General features: G+C 42.4%; 1 protein-coding gene across 2 annotated transcripts in view; it reads left to right on the top strand.

The window, feature by feature from the left end:
* The window catches only part of LOC133238934 (cytochrome P450 3A24), an 85,598-nt gene that overhangs the window by 16,886 nt on the left and 41,452 nt on the right, over positions 1-27,260 (top strand). The window contains exon 1 of one of the 2 annotated variants that reach the window (XM_061402596.1): positions 23,765-23,950. The exons of the other annotated variant lie outside the window; for it this stretch is intronic. Within the exon in view, the coding sequence (XP_061258580.1) occupies positions 23,880-23,950 (71 nt within the window). The 5' untranslated portion in view covers positions 23,765-23,879. Of the gene's footprint in view, positions 1-23,764; positions 23,951-27,260 lie in introns of those variants that run through there. 2 annotated transcript variants of the gene reach the window in all.

The following is a 27,260-nucleotide window of genomic DNA, read 5'->3' as shown; positions in this document are numbered from 1 at the left end:
CATCTTTTAGTATTTGAAATAGCTCAACTGAAATTTCATCACCTCCACTAGCTTTGTTCGTAGTGATGCTTTCTAAGGTCCACTTGACTTCACATTCCAGGATGTCTGGCTCTAGGTGAGTGTGAGTGATCACACCATCGTGATTATCTGAAGATAATTACGTGATATCATGAAGATCTTTTTTGTACAGTTCTTCTGTATATTCTTTTTTTTTTTCTTCTGTATATTCTTGCCACCTCTTCTTAATATCTTCTGCTTCTGTTAGGTCCATACTATTTCCGTCCTTTATTGAGCCCATCTTTGCATGAAATGTTCCTTGGTATGTCTAATTTTCTTGGAGAGATCTCTAGTATTTCCCATTCTGTTGTTTTCCTCTATTTCTTTGCATTGATTGCTGAGGAAGGCTTTCTTATCTCTCCTTGCTATTCTTTGGGACTCTACATTCAAATGGGTATATCTTTCCTTTTCTCCTTTGCTTTTCACTTCTCTTCTTTTCATAGCTATTTGTAAAGCCTCGTCCAACAGCCATTTTGTTTTTTTGCATTTCTTTTTCATGGGGATGGTCTTGATTCCTGTCTCCTGTACAATGTCACAAACCTCCGTCATAGTTCATCAGGCACTCTGTCTATCAGAGTGCAATGGTGAATGAGATTGATTCCTAAATCTCTCTTTTTGATTTTTCATTGTTAGTATGTGGAAGTGCAAGTGATTTCTGTGTATTGATTTTGTATCCTGCAACTTTGCTAAGTTTACTAATTAGCTCTAATAATTTTCTGATACTATCTTTAGGGTTTTCTGTGTATAGTATCATGTCATCTGCAAACAGTGAGCGCTTACTTATTCTTTTCCAATCTGGATTCCTTTTATTTCTTTTTCGTCTCTGATTGCTGTAGCTTGGACTTCCAGAACTATGTTGAATAATAGTGGTGAAAGTGGACACCCTTGTCTTGTTCGTGATCTTTGGGGGAATGCTTTCAGTTTTTCACCATCAAGAATAATGTTTGCTGTAGGCTTGTCATATATGGCCTTTACTATGCTGAGATAGGTTCCTTCTATGTCCATTTTTAAAAGAGTTTTAATCATAAATCGGTGCTGAATTTTGTCAAAGGCTTTTTCTGTATCTATTGAGATTGTCATATGGTTTTTATCTTTCTATTTATTAATATGGTGTATCACATTGATTATTTTCCATATATTGTAGAATCCTTGGATCCCTGGAATAAACCCAAGTTGATCATGGTGTATGAACTTCTTGATGTGTTGCTGAATTCTGTTTGCTAAAATTTTGTTGAAGGTTTTTGCATCTATGTTCATCAGTGATATTGGCCTGTAGTTTTCTTCTTGTGTGTTGTCTTTGTCTGGTTTTGGTATCAGGGTGATTGTGGCCTCATAGAATGAATTTGGAAGTGTTCCTTCCTCTGCAATTTTTTGAAAGAGTTTTAGAGGGATAGGAATTAGCCCTTCTCTACATGATTGATAGAATTCTCCTGGGAAGCCATCTGGTCCTGGGCTTTTGTATTTGGGGAGATTTTTGATCACAGCTTCAATTTCAGTGCTTGTAATTGGGTTTCTATTTCTATCTTCATAATTTCTATTTCTTCCTGGTTCAGTCTTGGAAGACTGAACTTTTCTAAGAATCTGTCCATTTCTTCCAGGGTATCTATTTTATTGCCATATAGTTGTTCATAATAGTCTCATAATCCTTTGTATTTCTGCATTGTTTGTTGTAACCTCTCCTTTTTCATTTCTAATTTTGTTGATTTGATTCTTCTCTCTTTTTTAAAAATTTATTTATTTTAATTAGAAGCTAATTACTTTACAATATTGTATTGGTTTTGCCATACATCAACATGAATCTTGATGAATCTGGCTAAGGGTTTGTCAATTTTATCTTCTCAAAGAATCAGCTTTTAGTTTTATTAATCTTTACTATTGTTTCTTTCACTTTTTCATTTATTTCTGCTCATATCTTTATGATTTCTTTCCTTCTACTAATTTTTTTTCTTCTTTTTCCAGTTGTTTTAGGTATAAATTTAGGTTGTATATTTGATGTTTCTCTTGTTTCTTGAGGTAGGATCATATTTACATAAACTTTCTTCTTTGAACTGCTGCATCCCCTAGGTTTTGAGTTGTGCTTTCATTGTCATTTGTTTCTAGGAATGTTTGTATTTCCCTTTTGATTTCTTCAGTAACCTGTTGGTTATTTAGAAACGTGTTGTTTAATCTCCACATGTTTGTGTTTCTTACAGTATTTTTCTTGTAATTGATATCTAGTCTCATAGTGTTGTGGTCGGAAAAAGTGCTTGATACAATTTCAATTTTCTTAAATTTACTGAGGCTTGATTTGTGACCCTGGGTTTTCTATACTGGAGAATGTTCCACAGGCACTTGAGAAGAAGGTGAGTTCTTCTGCATTTGGATGTAATGTCCTGAAGATATCAATGAGATCCATCTCATCTAATGTATCATTTAAGACTTGTGTTTCCTTATTAATTTTTGTTTTGATGATCTCTCCATTGGTGTGAGTGGGGTGTTAAAGTCTCCTAGTATTATTGTGTTACTGTCAATTTCTCTTTTTATGTCTGTTGGTGTTTGTCTTATGTATTGAGCTCCTACTGTGTTGGGTGCATAGATATTTACAATTGTTATGTCTTCCTCTTGGATTGATCCCTTGATCATTATGTAGTGTCCTTCCTTATCTCTTGTAATTGTCTTTGTTTTAAGATCTATTTTGTCTGATACAAGGATTGCTACTCCAGCTTTCTTTTGCTTCCCATTTTCATGAAATATATTATCCCATCCTCTCACTTTCAGTCTATATGTCTTGAGGTCTGAAGTGGGTTTCTAGTAGACAGCATAGATATGGGTCTTGTTTCTGTATCCATTCAGCCAGTCTTTGTCTTTTGGTTGGAGCATTTAATCCACTTACATTTAAAGTAATTATTGATATATATGTTCCTGTTGCCATTTTCTAATTGTTTGGGGTTGATTTTGTAGATCTTTTTTCTTCTGTTGTATTTCTTGACTATATAAGTCCGTTTAATATTTTTTGTAAAGCTGGTTTGGTGGTACTGAATTCTCTTAACTTTTGCTTGTCTGAAAAGCTTTTTATTTCTCCATCAATTTTGAATGAGATCCTTGCTGGATCAGTAATTAGATTAAGATTAAGATACAATAATCTTGGTTGTAGATTTTTCCCTTTCAGTACTTTAAATATATCCTGCCATCCCCTTCTGGCCTGCAGAGTTTCTGTTGAAAGATAAGCTGTTAAGCATATGGGGTTTTCCTTGTATGTGACTTGTTGCTTCTCCCTTGCTGCTTTTAATATTCTTTCTTTGTGTTTAGTCTTTGTTAGTTTGATTAGTATGTGTCTTGGTGTGTTTCTCCTTGGGTTTTTCCTGTATGGGATTCTTTGTGCCTCTTGGACTTGATTGGCTATTTCCTTTCCCATGTTGAGGAAATTTTCAATGATAATCTCTTCAAAAATTTTCTCATACCCTTTCTTTTTCTCTTCTTCTTCTAAGACCCCTATAATTCGAATGTTGGTGCATTTGATATGGTCCCAGAGGTCTCTGAGACTGTCCTCAGCTCTTTTCATTCCTTTTACTTTATTCTGCTCTTCAGAAGTTATTTCCACCATTTTATCTTCCAGCTCACTGATTTGTTCTTCTGCTTCAGATATTATGCTATTGATTCCTTCTAGAGTATTTTTAATTTCAGTAATTGTGGTGTTTGTCTCTGTATGTTTATTCTTTGGTTCTTCTAGGTCTTTGTTAATTGATTCTTGCATTTTCTCCATTTTGTTTTCAAGGTTTTTGGTCATCTTTACTATCATTATTCTGAATTCTTTTTTCAGGTAATTTTCCTATTTCCTCTTCATTTATTTGGACTTCTGTGTTTCTAGTTTGTTCCTTCATTTGTGCAGTATTTCTCTGCCTTTTCATTTTTAAAAAAAAATTATTGTGTTTGAGGTCTCCTTTTCCAAGGCTTCAAGGAAAGTTGAATTCTTTCCTTGAAGAAGGTTGAATTCTTTCTTCCTTTTGGTTTCTGCCCTCCTAAGGTTGGTCCAGTCGTTTGTGTGAGCTTTGTATAGGGTGAGATTTGTGCTGAGTTTTTGTTTGTTTGTTTGCCTGTTTTTCTTCTGATGGGCATGGCTGAGTGGTGGTAATCCTGTCTTCTGATGATTGGGTTTGTATTTCTGTTTTGTTTGTTGTTTAGATGGGGCATCCTGCACAGTGTGCTACTGGTGGTTGGGTGATGCCAGGTCTTGTATTCAGGTGGTTTCCTTTGTATGAGTTTGATACTCCCTAGGGTTAGTTCTCTCGGAGAAGGAAATGGCAACCCACTCCAGTGTTCTTGCCTGGAGAATCCCAGGGACGGGGAGCCTGGTGGGCCGCCGTCTATGGGGTTGCACAGAGTCGGACACGACTGAAGCAACTTAGCAGCAGCAGCAGGGTTAGTTCTCTGGTAGTCTAGGGTCTTGGAGTCAGTGCTCCCACTCCAAAGGCTCAGGGCTTGATCTCTGGTCAGGAACAAAGATTCCAGAGTGCTTTGTTATGGCATTAAGTGAGATTAAAACAAATATCCAAAAATAAGAAACCAAAGATGAACCCCAGACAAATGGCAGTTACAAAATCAGGCAAATAATAATTAAAATAATGGCATATACACATATACATATACAACCATGAGCAAACTGAAAATAGTCCAACAAAAACAAAGTACAATAGATTGATCTGGCAAACAAAGGAAATAAAAAATTATATTTAACAGTTAAGAACAAAACTAACTTAAGCATAAACTGGAAAACAAAACTAAAGCAAGGTGCTAAGTGGGGAATAAAGCAATGTAAGCAAAACAAAACTAACAAATATGTTGAGAGGAAAAGAAAGAATAGATATGCAAAGTTAGAGGTAGATGCTGCTGCCACTGCTGCTGCTAAGTCACTTCAGTCGTGTCCAACTCTGTGCAACCCCATAGACAGCAGCCCACCAGGCTCCTCTGTCCCTGGGATTCTCAAGGCAAGAATACTGGAGGATGGTGCCATTTTCTTCTCCAATGCATGAAAGTGAAAAGTGAAAGTAAAGCCGCTCAGTTGTGTCCGACTCTTAGCGATCCCATGGACTGTAGCCTACCAAGCTCCTCCATCCATGGGATTGTCCAGATAAGAGTACTGGAGTGGGTTGCCATTTCCTTCTCTGAGAGGTAGATGAAGAAGATTTATATACATTAAAGATTAACTGCAAGGGGAAAAAAACAGTAGGAAAGACAAACAAAAGAATAAATGTAGACAAAATATAATAGGTTTTAAAAATTAAAATTATATATATATATTTACAATTATTATTATTATTTTTTTTTTACTTTACAATATTGTATTGGTTTTGCCATACATCAACATGCATCCACCACGGGTGTACACGTGTTCCCCATCCTGAACCCCCTCCCACCTCCCTCCCCATACCATCCCTCTGGGTCATCCCAGTGCACCAGCCCTAAGCTTCCTGTATCCTGCATCAAACCTGGACCGGCAATTCGTTTCTTATATGATATTGTACATGTTTTAATGCCATTCTCCCAAATCATCCTCCCCCAAATTATAAAAAGGAGCAAAGAGAAAAAAATGGAAGAAGAGCGAAAAAAAGGGGGAAAAAGGAAAACTCACAGAACTGCAAAAGCCCAATGTAGAGGCAGAGTTTTGTAACAACAATAGAAAATGTGACTGAATATACACATATACACCCAGAAGCAAAATCAAAACAGCCCAACAAAAATAAAGTACAATAGACTGACCTGGTGAGCAAAGGAAACCAAAAGTTATATCTACTAGAACAAAACAACTTAAAGCACAAACTGGAAAACAAAACTAAAGCAAGGTGCCAGTTTGGGAATAAAGCAATGAAGATAAAACTAACAAATATGTTGAGAGGAAAGGAGAGAAAGAAAAGAAAGACTAGATATGCAAAGTTAATAGAGGTAGATAAAGAAGGTTTATATACATTAAAGATTTACTGCAAGGGGAAAACAACAGTAGGAAAAGCAAACAAAGGAATAAATGTAGAAATAATAATAATAGGTTTAAAAATTAAAATTAAAAAAAGAGGAAAACACAGACCTGCAAAAGCCCAACATAGAGGCAGAGGTTTATGACAACAATAAAAAATGTGACTCAGGAAAAAAAGAAAAAAGTTCAAAAGCTTAATTGGATTTCTTAGTGCCAATAAAATCGACAACTATAGCAGAGGGGGGAGAAATCCAAAAGAATCTACAGAACAAGTCAAAAAATAAGAAGAATAAATGTTTTTCTTGAGTCACTTTCCCGAGCAGTCAGAGTCCTTTCCCCCACTGGGAGTCACAGTCCACCTTACCTCCCTAGGATGCCCTCCAACACTGTGCTGATATCAGGACCTGCTGTCCTACTCCTGTGTGTTTTTGCCTCCAATGTCTGCTGCTCTCAGAGCTAGTGCATTTTCTTCTGTGGGCAATCTCAATGGCCTTTTGTATATTCCATAGACACAGAGTCTGCTTAGTTGATCATGTGGATTTAATCTGCAACTTGTACAACTGATGGGAAGGTTTTGGATCTTCTTCCTTAGCCGCACTGCCCCTGGGTTTCAATTGTGGTTTTATTTTCACCTCTACACGTGGGTCGTCTACTGGGGTTTAGCTCCTGCGGCTTCCCTGGAGGGCTTGGGTTTGCCCCTGTGAGGGCCAGGTGTGGAGGTGGTGCAGCTGCTTGAGTCACAGGGGTTCTGGCAGCACCAGGTACTCAGGGGGTTGGCAGTTAGAATGGTAGGAAATACAGTGCTCTAGAAGGGTATGGCAACTAGTGTTGGCCAATAGGCTCCAGTATTCTTGCCTAGAGAACCCCCTCTCTGAGAAGCCTGGCAGGCCACAGTCCACAGGGTTGCAAAGAGTTGGACATGACTGAAGCGACCCTGAGTGCATAATTGCAAGATTTTTTTTTTTTTTTTGCCTGTAGCAGCTCTGCCCCAGTGAAAGTTGAGCTTGAAGGTGGTGCAGCTGTTTGGCTTGCAGGGACCCTGGCGGCGCCAAGTGTGCAGGGACACAGACTGCCTCCGCCACAGGAGTTATGGCCCTATCAGAGTCTTTTTTTGAGCCTCTTGTAGCTGGTGATCAGAAATCCTCATAGGACAGTCTTTCTCCATAGCTTCGCCCATTCAGGAACTTAGAGGACTCCCTTGTCTGGGGTCCTTCTCTGTTGTTTGGTGCTTCAGGCACATAGAGGGACCCTCCTGACTGGGATCCTACTCTGTAGATTGGTGCATCAGTAACTTAAAGGGGCACCCTGGGTGGGGTCCTGCTCTGTAGTTAAGTGTGTCAGGCATTTGATGGGCCAGCCTCTCTATTGTTCAGCTGCCAATGAGAGTTTTGTGTGGTTCTATATATTCTTTTCCACTGGTCAGGTACTCCTGTCTGCTCTCAGCTGGTGTTCTGCATGCATTTCTGTGTCTGAAGTTGTATTCCTGATATATCTGTGGAGAAAGATGTACTCCACGTCCACCTACTCCTCTGCTATTTTGTTCTCTGTGCCTAAAATTTATTTTTAAAAGCCAAATTTGTAGATGTACATGCTTTAGAAAGTGGAATCAGTTCAGTTCAGTTCAGTCGCTCAGTTGTGTCCAACTCTTTGCAACCCCATGAATCGCAGCACGCCAGGCCTCCCTGTCCATCACCAACTTCCGGAGTTCACTCAAATTCTTGTCCATCGAGTCGGTGATGCCATCCAGCCGTCTCATCCTCTGTCGTCCCCTTCTCCTCCTGCCCCCAATCCCTCCCAGCATCAGAGTCTTTTCCAATGAGTCAACTCTTCCTTCGCATGAGGTGGCCAAAGTACTGGAGTTTCAGCTTTAGCATCATTCCTTCCAAAGAACACGCATAGTCCTACACTATTTACAACAAAATTAGAGGCACCTTGCTCTACTGATCCCCACACTAGATTTTCCTTCCAATGTCCATTTTTCACTCCAATGAGAAGTTTCTTCCAGTGTTTGTTGCCATGTCATTAAATGACATGCTTATCCTACTGTTTCTTGATTACTCTGGGAGATGGGGATTCAGGTTTCTGATATCCTTCTGGCCTCACACAGGGAAGATAAAACAGGGATACGAATGGGGTTTTTATTTGGTGTTTGCATCATGATGACTTAAGTTCTCATTATTCAGACTGAAGCCACACACACTTCTGTACTTCCATTTCTGTTCTTGACATCTTTTCTTTTTTTTTTTTTGGAATCAATAGTTCCTCTAGTAATCATGAGTTTTCTGTGTCCCAAACTATCATCTGTTTTCTATAAAAGTGTGCCTCCCCTCTCAGGATGTTCAAGCCCTCCCCAAGCTCTCTCCTAGCTTAGGCCTAGGCTACTTACTTCTGCTCCTGTATGGCCATTTTCCTGGGCATTCCCCTTGCCTCTCTGCTGCACTGAATTTTACCTGTTCCTGGATGCTCAGGCTGTCTCTTTCTTGGTTTTGTCCCTTGTTTTGATAGAGGGCATCATCTTGTCACTTTCTGAGGCATAATACATACGAGAACTTTTTTTTTTCCTGTGAAGTTGCATGTCTGAATAATTCTCTGTTCTACACTCATACTTGATTGATGGCCTGAGTGTAAAATTCGAGGTGAGGTGAACTTTCTCTCTGAATTTGAAGACACAGAGTCGTGCTTCTGTTATTGCTGTTGAGAAGCTCAGTGCCCTTCTGATTTCTATTCCTTTGTGTCTGACCTGTTTCTTATCCCCATCCCACTTTTGGAAGTTCTTGGGACTTTCTTTCTGTCCCTGGTTCTCCAAAATGTCATGACTGTGTGTCCTGGTGGGTCTGCTTTCATCTGTTATTCTAGGCCAGGGCTGTCCAGTCCACCTTTCTGTGGTGCCACAAATGCTCTCTACCTGTGTTGTTCTGTATGGTGACCTCCAGATGCTAGAGACAAACAAGCATTGAAATGTGGCTGGTGTGACCAAGGAACTGCTTGTCTGGTTTTATCTAATTTTAAGTAATTTGCATTTTAACTTTAATTAGCTTCATGTGACTAGGGGCTACCATATTGGACAGTGATTTCCATTGATTTTTCAGTCTGAACCCATAGCATTCGGGAGACAAGAAGTAAGCAGAGCCACACCACTAGAGCCCAGAAAGACTCAGGAGCTGAATGACCCAGGTACCTCTGCAACTGGGAGTGTTGGGGGGGGGGGGGTGAAAGCAGAGGACCTCATATCTGAGTGATCATTTCTTGAGGGTCTGCTGAGGATCAGGTATCTGATGGGCAAGGTCACATGTCCTCTTCTCTCAAAGCCACCACGACACTGATCTGCGGATCCAGGCCCCAAGCCCATCAGGTCACAGATCAGGGGCTAGTGTGGTCTGGGCTCCTTTAGAAGGGAAAGGCATAATTAGTATCATTCATTTTATAGATTAGGCAACTGAGGCTGAGAAGGTTTAAATAACTCACCCAAGGGCCTGCATATCAGTCACATTCTGTGGATCCCTACCAGCCAACTGTCCACAGAACAGAGAGCATAGGTGGCCCTGGAGCCCATAGAAGGCTCAGGGACCTCCTTGGGCAGGTTCCCAACCACACCATTTGCTTGTCACCCTCTATTTCTGGCAAATTCTCACAAATTCTTAGTTACTGTGGTTGTACAAAGTCAAAATCCCAGAAATTTGACTCTTTCACAAAAACTAGAGTGGCTATAAAAAAAAAAAAAAAGAAAAGAACAAGTGTTGATGAGGACGAAGAGAAATTGGAACCCTCATCTGTTGCTGGTAGGGATGTAAAGTTGCAGCTATTATGCAGAACACTTTGGCAGCTCCTCAGGTAGTTGAGCATAGAATTACCACATAAGCCAACAATTACACTCCTGGGTAGATACCTAAGAGAACTGCATACAGTTTCTCCAACAAATACATGTATCTGCATGTTCATAGCAGCACTATTCACAATAGCTGAAGGGTAAAAGCAAGGCAAACCAGTGGATGAATAAACAGATCGTGATGTATCCATACAATAATGGTTTCTTCAGCCACCAAAGATACGAAGTACTGATACATGGTACAAGAGAGATCAACTTCAAAGACATGTAATCAAAAGAATTCAGACACAGGATGCTGCATATAATGTGGTTCATTTATATGAATCATCTAAAATGGGCAAATTCATGAAGACAGAATGTACATGGGTGGTGGCCAGAGGCTGGGAGAGGAGCGAGTGGGAAGGAGCTGCTTATTGGGCTCAGGAGTACACTCTGGTGGAATGGGAGTGTCTTAGAACTAGAGGAGGTGGTGGCATGACCCTGTGAATGTGCTAAATGACATTAAATTGTTCACCTGAAATAATTTGTGTCAGGTGGATTTTATCATAGTAAAAAAAAAGTTAAATGCCAGGACTGTACCCTAAGAAGTACAAGACAGGTCACTGTGGTTTCTGTGAAGCCCAGTGGCTTTATTTTAAATTTTTAAATTTATATCTATTTATTTGACTGTCCTGGATCTTAGTTGCCGCACGTAGGATCTTTAGTTGTGGTGTGGGATCTGTTAGTTGTGGCATGTGGGATCTAGTTCCTTGATTAGGGATTTAACTGGGCCCCCTGCATTGGGAGCTTAGAGTCTTAGCCACTGTACCACCAGGGAAATCCCACCCAGTGGCTTTTCCCCGATGTCTTGCATAGCCTTCAGCTCCCTGCTGAGCTGTCCAGGGTGGAACCTTGGCCCCAGAATTACAGGATCCCCAACTTGGCCTGTGATCTGATCACTTCCTTCATAGCAGTTATAAAAGCTGGCTGATTTAGACTCTGCTTTGCAACCAAGAAATGACAAACATACTCAGCAATGATGATGATAAGATGGACCATTCTCACAGCCTAGAATGCTCTCTCTGCTTCTCTCCTTAGACAAACACTGCTCTGTCCCTAGTACTGCAAGCAGTGTCACCTCTTCCGAGAAGCCACTCATCCCTACAGAGGCTCCAAATCCCACTTATCTCTGCCTTTCCCATCCTTTGGAGTTGTCTGCATGCATGGAGCACCACACTTAGGTAAGTGTGACAGTGTGACACTTGTCACTTAGGTAAGTGTGACAAGTGTGACAGTCTTGTTCACACTTTGTGCCCATGGTGCATCATAGCTCCGGACACAGCGAAGACCAGTTCAGACTGACCCACAGGGCCTATGACCATGCAGATAACTGTGTGTCCAATCAGAATAGGGCATCTTGTGTTGGAGTCCAGGTGTGGGCTGGAATTGGCCAGGCCAGGCCCCTGGAAAAAGTCACTTGATTTGGCAGACACATGGTGACATGTCTATTTAGAAATCTCTTGGAAGTGCATGCAGTAATGAGGATTTGTTTATTTTCTGGGCATTTGGTTTTTTTTTTCCATCTGATTATCACAGAAGCTGATGTTGTAACCAAAGGTAAAGAACTCAGCATTTGAACCTAGTTGATCTCAGTTGAATGAACCCATGTTGGTCAGTTCAAACAGCCTCAAATGGTCAAAAGTATTTAATTTATTCAGTGATTTTTTTCAATTGTTCACCTGGTATTCACAAGCTGGGTTTCTGACAAAAACAAGTAATGACATTCTTTTTGTTTCCAGCATAAAATTAACTGATGGGATTTTATGTACTTAAAGAGTGTTACAAATTTTGAAAAGGCTGTATGTGCATGTGGTAAAGTAGCATAAGCAGATAATGCTTTTATACTATGAATGATGTTTTGTTAGGTGATTTTGGTAGATCCTTTTATCACATTAAGGAAATTCCTTGCTATTAGTAGTTTACATTCTTCTTCTATCATAAATGATATATTGAATATTAACAAATGCATTTCTGAAGCTGTTGGGATGATAAGACTTTTTTCTTTTAATCAATTAACCTGATAACTAATATTTATATTAATTCTCTGTTAACCACCCTTGAGTTCCAGGGTAAAAGCCAACTTGGTCATGGTGTATCATAGTTGCTGGATTTGACTGGCTTTATTTTGCTCAGGATTTTTGTGTTGAAGCCCGTGATTGAGACTGAAATGGAGTCTTTCTTTTTTGTCCCATTTTTGTCCTATTTGGATCAAGTTCATACTGTCTTCATAGAGTGAGCTGAGAATCTTAGCTTCACCTCTGCGATGGCATCCTCTCAGTTGGCCACCAATGGCTCTGCCTGCTAGCAGTTACGCCACATTTAACCCCCTCCCATTGGTGAGGCTGGGATAGGTGACTTGCTTCTAATGAGTAGAATATTAATTGGGTGCCCCCTCTCACTCCCTCACTCTGGGGGAAGCGACTGCCATGTTGTGAGCTGTTCTGTGGAGAGACTCCGGTGGCAGAGATCTGAGGGGGCTTCTGGGCCATAGCCAGTGAGGAACTGAATCCTCGAGCTTGTGAGGATCTGAACCCTGCCAGACCACCTGGAGGACCTGAAAGGGGGTCCTTCCCCAGTGAGACTTTGGATGAGAGGCAGCCCAGCCTGACAGCAGGAGAGAGCTTGAGCCAGAGGCTCCCAGGTAAGCCACGCCTGGACTCCCAGCCCAAGGAGTGTGACACAGTCAATGCTTGTTTCAAGGGGCTGTATTTGGGGATAATCTGCTGGACAGCATAGAGAACTAGTGTACCTGCCATGGTCTCTGTTCCCGCCACACTACAGGGACCATCTTCGCCCGGATTCCAACTGAATTCGTGCAGTGAAGCCTGACTGTGCCTCTCAGACTAGCAATTCTTCTGTAATACAGAAGTTTTAGAGAATTACTTTTCTGTGGGAGGAACATTTTCCCAAAGGGAGAGGGAAACCAGTGGATACCCTCTTCCCCCTTCCTTCCCTTGGATGGGCTGCATCTTCTGAGTGGTTGTATGGCTTCTCAGAAGATGGTCAGTTGAACAAAGAGCTGGTTGCTTTTGATACCAAGTGTTGACCAGGTTGGTTAATGAATCTGGTATTGATTCTCCTTCCTTGCTTTGTTCCTATTTTCCTTCATTCTTCCTGTCCTGGATCAAATTCCCCAGATGATAATAGCATGAAAGCCTGTATTTCAGGCTCTCCTTTCTTGGGAAAGAAGGCTAAGACAAATGTGTTCCTTGAAGGTTACCGTAAAACTCTGGATGAATTTCTCCTTGTAGGAAGACTTTGACTTCCAATTATTTTTAAAGGAGTTTTGGGACTAATTTTATATTTCTTGTTTGGCTGGTGTTGGTCAATTTTGTTTCTCTAGGAACCAGCCTATTGCTTTTAATATTTCAGCTAATGTTTTTCATAATTCTTAGCAACAATTAAATTAATAATATGATTTTTCTTGAGTTTTACTTCATCCTGTCAATTTCAGGTATTCAGGTGGGCCCAGGCATATGTAGTTTTTAACATTCCCCCTGCACTTGGATTATAATGAATGTCATGGTCTGAGAGTCACTATGTTTCTTCATGAGATCTGTGATATGCAGAAGTGGGACCCTCCCCATCAGCTACATGTTGAGGACAAGGGTCAGTGGGGAAGATGTTGCCTTGGCTGACTCCCAAAGGAAGTTTAGGAATTCACCAGATGGAAAATGGATTGGATCCATTCCAGATGGAAGAACAGTTGTGTAGACACAAGAAGACCCAGTCATCTGAGGAGCTTGGGGACAATACATCTTACCATTTTCTTTTTTTTTTTCCATAGCATGTCTTTGTGTTTTATTTATTTATTGTAATTTATTTATTTTAATTGGAGGCTAATTACTTTACAATTTGTATTGGTTTTGCAATACATTGACATGAATCTGCCACGGGTGTACATGTGTTCCCCATCTTGAACCCCCCTCCCACCTCCCCCCCCCATATCATCCCTCTAGATCATCCTAGTGCACCAGCCCCAAGCATCCTGTATCCTGCATCGAACCTGGACTGGCGATTTGTTTCACACATGATAATATACATGTTTCAGTGCCATTCTCCAAAATCATCCCACCCTCTCCCTCTCCCACAGAGTCCAAAAGACTGTTCTATACATCTGTGTCTCTTTTGCTGTCTCGCATATAGGGTTATCATTACCATCTTTCTAAATTCCATATATATGCATTAGTATACTGTATTGGTGTTTTTCTTTCTGGCTTACTTCACTCTGTATAATAGGCTCCAGTTTCATCCACCTCATTAGAACTGATTAAAATGTATTCTTTTTAATGGCTGAGTAATACTCCATTGATCACTGAGGAAGGCTTTCTTACCTCTTCTTGCTATTCTTTGGAACTCTGCATTCAGTTGCTTATATCTTTCCTTTTCTCCTTTGCTTTTCTCTTCTCTTCTTTTCACAGCTATTTGTAAGGCCTCCCCAGATAGCCAGAAATAGAGGAAAACAACAGAATGGGAAAGACTAGAGATCTCTTCAAGAAAATTAGAGACACCAAGGGAACATTTCATGCAAAGATGGGCTTGATAAAGGACAGAAATGGTATGGACCTAACAGAAGCAGAAGATAGTAAGAAGAGGTGGCAAGAATACACAGAAGAACTGTACAACAAAGATCTTCATGACCTAGATAATCACGATGATGTGATCACTCATCTAGAGCCAGACGTCCTGGAATGTGAAGTCAAGTGGGCCTTAGAAAGCATCACTACGAACAAAGCTAGTGGAGGTGATAAAATTCCAGTTGAGCTATTTCAAATCCTGAAAGATGATGCTGTGAAAGTGCTGCACTCAACATGCCAGCAAATTTGGAAAACTCAGCAGTGGCCACAGGACTGGAAAAGGTCAGTTTTCATTCCAATCCCAAAGAAAGGCAATGCCAAAGAATGCTCAAACTACCGCATAATTGCACTCATCTCACACGCTAGTAGAGTAATGCTCAAAATTCTCCAAGCCAGGCTTCAGCAATACGTGAACCGTGAACTTCCAGTTCATGTTCAAGCTGGTTTTAGAAAAGGCAGAGGAACCAGAGACCAAATTGCCCACATCCGCTGGATCATGGAAAAAGCAAGAGAGTTCCAGAAAAACATCTATTTCTGCTTTATTGACTATGCCAAAGCCTTTGACTGTGTGGATCACAATAAACTGTGGAAAATCTTGAAAGAGATGGGAATACCAGACCACCTGACCTACCTCTTGAGAAATCTGTATGCAGGTCAGGAAGCAACAGTTAGAACTGGACATGGAACAACAGACTGGTTCCAAATAGGAAAAGGAATACATCAAGGCTGTATATTGTCATCGTGCTTATTTAACTTATATGCCGAGTACATCATGAGAAACGCTGGGCTGGAGGAAGCACAAGCTGGAATCAAGATTGCTGGGAGAAATATCAATAACCTCAGATATGCAGATGACACCACTCTTATGGCAGAAAGTGAAGAGGAACTAAAAAGCCTCTTGATGAAAGTGAAAGAGGAGAGTGAAAAAGTTGGCTTAAAACTCAACATTCATTAGAACTGATTCAAATGTATTCTTTTTAATGGCTGAGTAATACTCCATTGTGTATATGTACCACAGCTTTCTTATCCATTCATCTGCTGATGGGCATCTAGGTTGCGGCTGGTGCACTGGGACGACCCAGAGGGAGGGTATGGGGAGGGAGGAGGGAGGAGGGTTCAGGATGGGGAACACAGGTATACCTGTGGTGGATTCATTTCGATATTTGGCAAAACTAATACAATATTGTAAAGTTAAAAAAAAAAAACAAACTCAACATTCAGAAAACTAAGATCATGGCATCTGGTCCCATCACTTCATGGGAAAAGATGGGGAAACAGTGGAAACAGTGTCAGACTTTATTTTGGGGGGCTCCAAAATCACTGCAGATTGTGCCTGCAACCATGAAATTAAAAGACGCTTACCCCTTGAAGAAAAGTTATGACCAACCTAGATAGCATATTCAAAAGCAGAGACATTACTTTGCCAACAAAGGTCCGTCTAGTCAAGGCTATGGTTTTTCCTGTGGTCATGTATGGATGTGAGAGTTGGACTGTGAAGAAGGCTGAGTGCCAAAGAATTGATGCTTTTGAACTGTGGTGTTGGAGAAGACTCTTGAGAGTCCCTTGGACTGCAAGGAGATCCAACGAGTCCATTCTGAAGGAGATCAGCCCTGGGATTTCTTTGGAAGGAATGATGCTAAAGCTGAAACTCCAGTACTTTGGCCACCTCATGCGAAGGAAGAGTTGACTCATTGGAAAAGACTCTGCTGCTGGGAGGGATTGGGGGCAGGAGGAGAAGGGGACGACAGAGGATGAGATGGCTGGATGGCATCACTGGCTCGATGAATGTAAGTCTGAGTGAACTCCGGGAGTTGGTGATGGACAGGGAGGCCTGGCATGCTGTGATTCATGGGGTCGCAAGGAGTCGGACATGACTGAGCGACTGAACTGACTGAACTGAATACTCCATTGTGTATATGTACCACAGCTTTCTTACGCATTCATCTGCTGATGGATATCTAGGTTGCTTCCATGTTCTGGCTATTATAAACAGTGCTGTGATGAACACTGGGGTACATGTGTCTCTTTCATTTCTGGTTTCCTTGGTGTGTATGCCCAGCAGTGGGATTGCTGGGTCATATGGCAGTTCTATTTCCAGTTTTTTAAGGAATCTCCACACTGTTCTTCATAGTCGCTGTACTAGTTTGCATTCCCACCAACAGTGTAAGAGGATTCCCTTTTCTCCACACTCTCTCCAGCATGTATTGGTTGTAGACTTTTGGATAGCAGCCATTCTGACTGGCATGAGATGATATCTCATTCTGGGTTTGATTTGCATTTATCTAATAATGAGTGATGTTGAGCATCTTTTCATGTGTTTTTTAGCCATCTGTATGTCTTCTTTGGAGAAATGTCTGTTTAGTTCTTTGGCCCATTTTTTGATTGGGTCATTTATTTTTCTGGAATTGAGCTTCAGGTGCTGCTTGTATATTTTTGAAATTAATTCTTTGTCAGTTGCTTCATTTGCTATTATTTTATCCCATTCTGAAGGCTTTTTCACCTTGCTTACAGTTTCCTTAGTTGTGCAAAAGCTTTTAAGTTTAATTAGGTCCCATTTGTTTATTTTTGCTTTTAGTTCCATTACTCTGGGAGGTGGGTCATAGAGGGTCCTGTTATGATTTACATCGGAGAGTGTTTTGCCTGTGTTTTCCTCTAGGAATTTTATAGTTTCTGGTCTTACATTTAGATCTCTAATCCATTTTGAGTTTATTTTTGTGTATGGTGTTAGAAAGTGTTCTAATTTCATTCTTTTACAAGGGGTTGACCAGTTTTCCAAGCACCACTTGTTAAAGAGATTGTATTTTCTCCCTTGTATATTCTTGCCTCCTTTGTCAAAGGTAAGGTGTCCATAGGTGTGTGGATTTATCTCTGTGCTTTCTATTTTGCTCCATTGATCTATATTTCTGTCTTTGTGCCAGCACCATACTGTCTTGATGACTGTATCTTTGTAGTATAGTCTGAGGTCAGGCAGGTTGATTCCTCCAGTTCCATTCTTCTTCCTAAGATTGCTTTGGCTATTCAAGGTTTTCTGTATTTCCATACAGATTGTGAAATTATTTGTTCTAGTTCTCTGAAAAATACCATTGGTAGATTTATAGGGGGAGAAGGCAATGGCAACCCACTCCAGTACTCTTGCCTGGGAAATCTCATGGATGGAGGACCCTGGTAGGCTGCAGTCCGTGGGGTTGCAAAGAGTTGGACATGACTGAACGACTTCACTTTCACTTTTCACTTTCATGCACTGGAGAAGGAAATGGCAACCCACTCCAGTGTTCTTGCCTGGAGAATCCAAGGGACAGAGGAGCCTGGTGGGCTGCTGTCTATGGGGTCACACAGAGTCGGACATGACTGACACAGTTTAGCAGCAGCAGCAGCTTTATAGGGATTGCATTAAATCTATAGATCACTTTGGGTAGTATACTCCTTTTTCACTATATTGATTCTTCCGATCCAGGAACATGGTATATTTCTCCATCTATTTGTGTCATCTTTGATTTCTTTCATTAGTGTTTTATAGTTATCTATATCGAAGAAGGCAACGGCACCCCACTCCAGTACTCTTGCCTGGAAAATTCCATGGACTGAGGAGCTTGGTGGGCTGCAGTCCATGGGGTCGCTAAGAGTAGGACACGACTGAGCAACTTCACTTTCACTTTTCACTTTCATGCATTGGAGAAGGCAGTGGCAACCCACTCCAGTGTTCTTGCCTGGAGAATTCCACGGATGGTGGAGCCTGGTGGGCTTCCGTCTATGGGGTCACACAGAGTTGGACACAACTGAGGTGACTTAGCAGCAGCAGTTATCTATATATAGGTCTTTTGTTTCTTTAGTTAGATTTATTCCTAAATATTTTATTCTTTTTGTTGCAATGGTGAATGGAATTTTTTCCTTAATTTCTCTTTCTGTTTTCTCATTGTTAGTGTATAGGAATGCAAAGGATTTCTCTGTGTGAATTTTATATCCTGCAACTTTACTATAGTCATTGATTAGCTCTAGTAATTTTCTGGTGGAGTCTTTAGGGTTTTCTATGTAGAGGATCATGTCATCTGCAAACAGTGAGAGTTTTACTTCTTTCCAATCTGGATTCCTTTTATTTCTTTTTCTGCTCTGATTGCTGTGGCCAAAACTTCCAAAATTATGTTGAATAGTAGTGGTGAGAGTGGGCACCCTTGTCTTGTTCCTGACTTTAGGGGAAATGCTTTCAATTTTTCACCATTGAGGATAATGTTTGTTGTGGGTTTATCATATATGGCCTTTATTATGTTGAGGTATGTTCCTTCTATGCCTGCTTTCTGGAGGGTTTTTTTTTTTTTATCATAAATGGATGTTGAATTTTGTCAATGGCTTTCTCTGCATCTATTGAGATAGTCATATGGTTTTTATCTTTCAATTTGTTAATGTGGTGTATCACATTGTTTGATTTGCAAATATTGAAGAATCCTTGCACCCCTGGGATAAAGCCCACTTGGTCATGATGTATGATCTAGCCAGGTTATTCCAGGAAGCCTCTTGGAATCCAGCCAAGCATGACACTGGCACAATTTAGAATTATGAGATCTAGCTCCATGCCCTGCATTCATGGTTTAATGTTTGGGCAAGATTCTTCCCCACTCTAAGCTTCTGTTTTTACATCTGTAAAGTGGGAATCAAACAACACCAGCACTGCTTATCTCACAGAATTTTCAGGGAAATCAGTTAAGAGAGACATGAAAGAACTTTCTTGGCTTCCCTGGTGGCTCAGACCGTAAAGAGACTGCCTACAATGTGGGAGACCTGAGTTTGGTCCCTGGGTTGGGAAGAAACCCTGGAGAAGGACATGGTAACCCACTCCAGTATTCTTGCCTGGAAAATCTCATGAATGGAGGAGCCTGGCAGGCTACAGTTCATGGGGTCTCAGAGTTGGACACAACAGAGCAACTTCACTTTTCTTTTCCTGAAAGAACTTTCTAAGGTGTACTGTGCAGTAGAGATATTAGTGATTCATTTATCAAGAAAGAGAAACTCAGGAATGGAGTCGAAAGTGAGCAGCCATGAGGTCCTTCTCATCCCTTTGCTGTGAAGTCCACGGAAGTGCACCTGCTTAAGGGCACGTGTGTGTTTCTTCATGGTGGGATATGTGTGGGTCAGAAAGAACATCCCTGTACCTCACCCCAGCCCCTACTGACTGGCTTGCTAGGGGCCCTCACCTTGTCTCTGTTGGGGCAGTGCTCTGGTCACAGACCCGTGATCTGTGAAATTGGAATCTAGCACACACATCATTCCAGAGAAACACAGCCTTCCCATACTGTGAGCAGTTCTCTCAGCCAGTGGACAAGCTTCCCAGAAGAGGAGTCACCTCTAAAAGGAGAGGAATAGCAGACTGACAGGGCCTCTTACATCACTGAGTCCCTGGCACCCTGCTCACCTCTCCTGATATCTGAGCCTAATGCCCAGTTCCATGAGTGTTCTTTGATTTCCATCTCTGACTGATTGCTGAGGTCTGAAAAGATAAGCCACGTATTGTTGATGAGGACACTGTGTTTCTAAAACATGTATAATTAGTTTACCTTGGCAGTACTATACTTGTCTATTTCTATCTTCCACCTGAGTAATATCAGGATCTTAGTCACATCTGCATGTGAAGCACTTGGAATAGAGCTTTGACCATGCCAGGCCGTCAGTACACAAATGACCAGATGAGAGACGTGAGGTGTGGGGTGCTCTTCAGGCACACACGTCTTCCTTCACGGTCTTCGTAAGTGAGACTTTTCAAGTCAGGTGTGTCTGGCTGTGGAACGAAGAGCACAAAGACCATGCCTTCTGTTATTTCCCCTTGCAGAGCAAGCCATTTGCCTTTGCTAGGACGTGGCTCTGGCTACACATTTTTCCAGGACTTGACTAGACTATTGACACTAGACAGATTCCAACCAGCTGGACCAGGCCCTGAGGTGAATTGGGAAGGTGATGGCATGTAAGTGTTGGTGAGAAAACCATCATATTAGCATATGTTTTGGAGGAAGATGAAAGTATGTAGTTTCCACAAGGGTTTTGTTTTCAAGAAGAATAAGAAAGGCTGTGGGTTTAGCTGAGTGAATTAAGTTGTCAGTAGTTATCAGATGACACTGTAATCTCTTCATGGGGATGTATTTTGTGTTCCTCTCAGTGGAGAATACAGACAGGTGGGTCCTCATGACAAGCACCTGTCCTTGTTCCTGCTGAGGTGACATGAAGTCCGGGTTCTGCAGACCCATGGGGGAGCCCCTGGGCAGGGGTAGACATGGAGACAGAGCCAGAATTGTGACCAATGTGCTGCTTCAGCCTTGGGTCTCACTATTTCACACAGTGACTCTCATCATGAATCAGCAAATGTTGAATATCGGCATTTCAGAGCAGAAGACTTGCCATCTTTCTTCATATTATTTATAACATGTTTTGATCAATAGCTGTTGGGAAGCCACTTGCAGTCACTAAGGCTCACTTTCTATCTGTAAATGGAGGATTGTAGCATGACCCTCTTTAAAACTATGCCATGTGTGCGTGTGCTTAATCATTCAATCATGTCCCACTCTTTGCAACACCATGGTAGTAGTCCATCAGGCTCCTCTGGCCATGGGATTCTCCAGGCAGGAATGCTGGAGTGGGTAGCCATTCCCTTCTCCAGGGGGACCTTCCTGACCCAGGGATCGAGCCTGGGTCTCCTACATTGCAGGCAGATTGTTTACAGTTGAGCCACCAGGGAAGCCCCAACAGTACCCAGGGAAGGTACCAAAAGGGGGCAGAAATGTATCAAAATTCCTTGGACTTTCTGACTTTCCCTGGGGATCATCCTCCAGCTTCCCAGGTCTGTGCTTTGTTGGTACTCAAGCTTCCGTCCATTTCTCTCCTTTGCTGCCTCTCTCTAGGGCTCCATTTCCCCAAGGATTCCAGAGGTATGCCCCATACTGAGCTTGGTTGTGTGTCTCACTCCCTCCACCGGAGGCTGCTCCCCAGGGAGGGGACTGGATGGCTTCTAGCCCACAGTCCAGCACAATACCAGCGCTGAATTAACCAGCTGAATTAACTCACTTGGATGACGCAATGGACAGATAAATGTGTTCAGACAATACAATTCTCATTGGATGTGGATTTTAACAGAGGCCTCCTGGAAGAAGTGAACCCTAAGATGACAAACTCTGATGGTAGAAATATCATGCTCCATGAGAAGCTCCCAAGGAAATAAAAAAGTGCAGGAGACATAGTTCAGACTTGCTGCATTTTACTAATGAGACTTCCACTCAGGCCAGTATGGAACAGCCCTGGGAACTCTCAGGCCAGAGTGAGGGAAAGAGTTACCAAGAGATGAGTATCACTTTCTGTAGGAGTAAAAGTGAGAAAGGATAAAGGGAGAAGGAAGTGCACAAACACAGCTTACATGTCTTATGTTTCTATCAAGTTTTGGGAACCTTTGAGGTTTTGTTTTTCATGTAATCCATGGTCATTCAGGCCTGGCAGATGCAGGACATGGTTCAAAGTACTGATAATGAGCCAGTGTAAATTCTCGATGCTCAGCCTTCATACTGCTCCCATCAGGAATTCAGCATGGATAGAAGGTGGCTCTAGTGGTAAAGAACTTGTCTGCCATTGCAGGAGACATAAGAGATGCTGATTCAATCCCTGGGTTGGGAAGATCCCCTGGAGGAGGGCATGGCAACCCATTCCAGTATCCTTGCCTAGAGAATCCCATGGACAGAGGAGCCTGGTGGGCTACAGCCCATGGGACACAGAGTCGGATATGACTGAAGCGAATTAACTGCACAGGGGAAGGCCTACCAGCTGGTAATACCAACGGCTACTCTAGGCCTCCTCAGTATCAGCTCCTTGTTACCCAGTAAACACTCCCTGTTTTGTGCATGCTAATTCGCTACAGTAGTGTCCAACTCTATGTAACCCTGTGGACTGTAGCCCTCCAGGATCCTCTGCCATGGGATTCTCCAGGCAAGAATACTGGAGATGGTTGCCATTTCCTCCTCCAGGGGATCTTCCCATCCCAGGGATCTAACCTGTGTATCTTAGGTCTCCTGCATTAGCAAGTGGGTTTTTTTTTTTTTTTTTCTTTTACAACTGGTGCCACCTGGGAAGCCTCAAATGCCCTACGTGTCCACAAGTGGGAACCTGTCTGCTCTGACCCACCCACACCTCACATTCCCCAGAGATAACATGCCCTTGTGTGATCTTTTTGGAGTCCTGTTGCTGTACATGCCACATTACTGGTGGCTAAGGACGTTGGGGTCCTCTTGGCCATTGGGCTGCTTTTTTCTCTCTCTTTACACCCTTTGATCTTGGATTGCAGCCTTTCCAGAGAGGGGAGACCATTCTTTGATCTAGAATCTGACTTGCAGGATACTCTGAGGGTGGGACAGGAATGAGCCTGAATTGATACCATTGGTGCAGCCATCACCCTCTCCTCCATGTCCTGCCTTTCCTTCTGGGGCCCTCTTGTCAACAGGATTCTGATGGATTCTCCTGAAAATACAGAGACAGTGACCAAGGCCCAGCCAGGCCCTCTTGGTGTGTCAACAATTCAGGAAAGCACTTCTGAAAGCACTGTGCTAGGTACCTGGGACATGACTGTGGCTAGTATCCAGCATGTGCCCAAGCTCTTGATCCACTGAGGGGACTAGAAGTGGAAACTGACTGTGGTGTGGGAGATAGTAGGATTGTGTGCAAGGGACAGAAGTCCCCAGAGGATGAAATTGTTATATCTGCTCAAGGAGGTTTGTTTGGGAAATCTCTAACACAGATGTTCTGTCTGAACTTCATTTTGAAGCATAATTAAGAGCCTACAAGGGAAACAGGGGCATTCCTGGGCAGAAAAAAAAAAACATATAAGTAACAGTAACAATCAGGACAGCCATCTTGTTTGACCCCCTAGAGAAGGAGATAACACCTGACTCCAGTATTCTTGCCTGGAAATCCCATGGACAGAGGAGCCTGTCGGGCCGCTGTGCATGGGATCACAAAGAGTGGGACACGACTTGGCAACTACACTGCCACCATCATCTTGTTTGAACAATTTCAAACATTTTGGACTGCAGGCAACCCTAGAGACAGGGCAGTCGAGAGGAGAATTAAAGCCAGTGGCTTTATTTGAGTTTCTGTAACCTTTGGGCTTACTGTTAACACTGATTGAGTTGTTTATTGATTTCCTACAGAATATGAACTCAAGGGAGGTCAAACTGTAATGTGTATGATGCTCAGCCAACTACCAAGGCCGAGAGGGCTCCTACAGGTGGAGCCCAGGTGGCTCTTCTATTGGTTGCAGCTCCAGCTCCAACTCCTTTCTAAGCACATAAATCTCCCAACCGCACTGAATCTCCACCTAATGTGAACAGAAGCTTCACACTGAGAGGTAGGCAGAGAGCAGCACACACAGCTGAAAGGAAACTCAGAGGAGGGAATCACCAAGAAAGTGGCCATGGAGCTAATCCCAAGCTTTTCCATGGACACCTGGGTTCTCCTGTCTATCAGCCTGGTGCTCCTTTATCTGTGAGTAACTGTTAGGCTCATCTCTTCTAAAACCTAGGTCTTGGGGTGCTAATCAGGAAAGGGGGTTCCCTTAGTTTTTTAAAGTTCAAAGTAAATGGAGGGGAAGTTGCTCAAGCATCATGTGCTATGGGCACCAAATGGGTTATTATCATCGATCTTACCCACATCTGTTGAAGGAGTTAACTTTACTCCTGAGTTGCTGTTAGCATAGTTAGGAGGGTTTGTGACATTATTTGCTCCTGAGAATGACCCTCTGATTGACTGCCAGTTTGCGTGGACCTAGAGTAGTCAACCAGAGTCCATCAAGGGCAAATTAAAAACAACTGGCCCATGTACAGCATAGTCCTTACTGATTCCCATGGCTGGGAATCCTGGAGGCAAGGATCAATGTGGATTTTTGTTTCAGTCTCTCTGACTGTACCTGCTGCAAGAGACATGAGGAAGTATCGGCCCCTTTGTCACTCAGGAGTTCCTGCTCCGGACCCTTCTTCCAGGTGTTATTTACACAAGGCATGGGGTGCACCCCGACTTTGTTGGGAGGCCTGAGACTGAGCACCCTTTTTTTCATGGTCAGACCTTCCCCTTTTCTGTGCCCCTCCTCAGGGCATCCCTTCCTAAGACTCAATTCCCGCACCCTGTACTCTGCAGAAATTATCTAGTTTCCAAATGAGAAAGCTTAAGATCTGAGGAGACTTGGTAAAAATCTTGAAATTATATTCATTTCTTTCACCTTTTCTCTCAATCTCTGGAAGGGTTAGAATCAATGTACATATTTATTTTCCCTGTGATATGACATCTGCTAAGCCTACAAGAGGCACAAGCCCCAGAGTCCAATTTGGATTTTATTTTCCCTGTATAAGTGTGGCACAGGAGGTTGAATCAAAACCATCTAGCAGAAAAATTCCTTTCAATGTTGAGATTCTGGTATCATGGATTGGATTGGGAGAGGAGTTATTTCTAATGAGTGATTAGAGAGATACCCCTACAAATCACATTTAGGTTCTGTGTCAATTTCATTTTCACTAAGTGTAGTAAATCATGATGACATGTATGTGGGTAATATTAACCTCATTTTAATTACTTGAAAGAAGTATTAGGAATTTAAGGTATTTCAGCAACATATTTTCTATTATTATAAAATTAATTGGTACAGTTTAATTTCATTCTATTTAGTACTGCTGCTGCTGCTGCTAAGTCGTGTCAGTCGTGTCCAACTCTTTGTGACCCCACAGAAGGCAGCCCAACAGGCTCCTCTGTCCCTGGGATTCTCCAGGCAAGAATACTGGAGTGGGTTGCCATTTCCTTCTCCAATGCATGAAAGTGAAAAGTGAAAGTGAAGTCGCTCAGTCGTGCCTGACTCTTAGCGACCCCGTGGACTGTAGCCTACCAGGCTCCTCTGTCCATGGGATTCAAAATCAGTATGAGTATTTCCAGCATGTGGTTTTTCCCTGAAGGACAAAAGAGGACTGTTTCTAGGTGTTCCAGCACCTAGAAAGGTATGTAAATAAATTCGCCCTCTAGAATAATGCCTGGAATATGAATCTAGTGTAGTAAAATATTCCTGTGATATACCCTTTTAAATATGCATGTCCAGCAAGCTATTTTAGTCTTCAGGGCAGATGAGTATACATGCCTGGGAGCTGGTGATGATATGAGAGGCATCCAGAAAGAGATCGGGATGGAGGGGAGAATATTCCTCTTTCCTCAGAGCAGACCCCCTAGAGTTATTCCTCAGACCTGGTCCCACAGAAGGTCAACAGGGTTGGCATCTCATCTGTTGGAAGCCTGGGGACAAGACACAACCTCAGTCACACTGTGTGTGGTCCGTCTGACAGTGGGGCTGGTACCAGCTAGTGTCCCACCAGGCAAACATCCCTGTAGCCTGAGAAGGTGCTGGTGCAGCCAGGAATCAGCCGCTGCAGGCAATGCTCTTTTTAGGCTGACAGGATGTAAAGACTATAAAAATGTTGGCTTTATCTTTAGCCCCTTCCTTTTTACCCAAAATAGCATTACTGTACCAACCAAAAAGTAAAGAGCTAGAAAGAAGCCAAATAATTCACTCAGTCCACCTGCTGCCTTGGTGGAACCATGTGAATTTAGACCAGAGCTCTCTGTGGGACCAGTGTTGCCAACATGTTCACTCAATTGCTTGGCATCACTTTTGAGTTTATGTAGCAACCCACTCCAGTATTCTTGCTTGGAGAATCCCAGGGATGGTGGAGCCTGTTGGGCTGCCATCTATGGCGTCGCACAGAGTCGGACACGACTAAAGCGACTTAGCAGCAGCAGCAGCAGCAGCACACTGAAGGTTCAGAAGCAGACATTGACTTGCCCTGTTTGTGAAGACAGAGGAAGCAACTGGGGTTTGAATAGCCCAGGCCATCTCTTTTGTGGTGATTGGTGCCCACACCTCCACCACTTGCTTTGGAGGAAAGAGAGATATAGCCGACTGCACTTGGCCAAGGTACCTCTGTGTGCACTTCCAACATAGGTACTTACCTGAAATTTTTTGGGTTTCTCTTATCACATACTTTAAGACCGCTAGATTTCTAGAGATTTGAACCTGTGCTACCTTAAAGGCTACCTTCCAAAGAAGGAGAGAGAGGAGCTTAGTCCAGTATTCTGGAGTTTTTTATGGTCACTCATTTTTGGTCACACAAAGTCTTTTGCTCTACACGGAAAGGTAACTGAAGACTGGGAACTGTGATATCTCTTTGTTGAAAGTGCCCACAGGGCATGATGAACCATTTACACATAGCATGCTTTTCAACCATACCTTACTAATTTGCCTCTAGAGAGTTAGCCTTGGAGGCCTAGCAAGTTCATGTTTAAACCATTGATGGCAGTCTCTTCTTTCAGCCTCTCTTTTCCTGCACTCTGTCATCTCTCAGGAACACCAGAGTGAGCAGGCTTGCAAAGATCCACAACTCGGAACTGTGAGCTTGCACACATAATACATGAAGAATAACCTGCAGGCAGGCCTGGCATAGGGAGCACCAGCTTGATTGGTTTTTAAGATAGTTGAAGTGCAGAGGAAGTAATCTAGCTGCTTTATGTTTGAGAATCTTCAGAAAAATGAGGTATTTCAGGCCCTGGGCTTAGCAGGTGGTTGGAGGACCAGATGCCATGAGGTGGGGAATGGTCTGGAGATGGATCCTTTAGTCATTGATTCATTTATACAGTTTCAGGGAACAAAAGGGTCAATCACCCTTTTTTGTAGTTCAAGTCAACCAAATTGCCTGGTGACAGAGTCATGGGTGTAGCTGAAAGGTACTCAATTTCTATGATGGCAGTGGAAGGCTTGAACACA

Source organism: Bos javanicus, chromosome 25 (assembly GCF_032452875.1).
Source record: "Bos javanicus breed banteng chromosome 25, ARS-OSU_banteng_1.0, whole genome shotgun sequence".
Taxonomy (NCBI): Eukaryota; Metazoa; Chordata; class Mammalia; order Artiodactyla; family Bovidae; genus Bos; species Bos javanicus.
The sequence above is the reverse complement of the archived record's forward strand: the minus strand, read 5'-3'. Positions and strand labels throughout refer to the sequence as shown.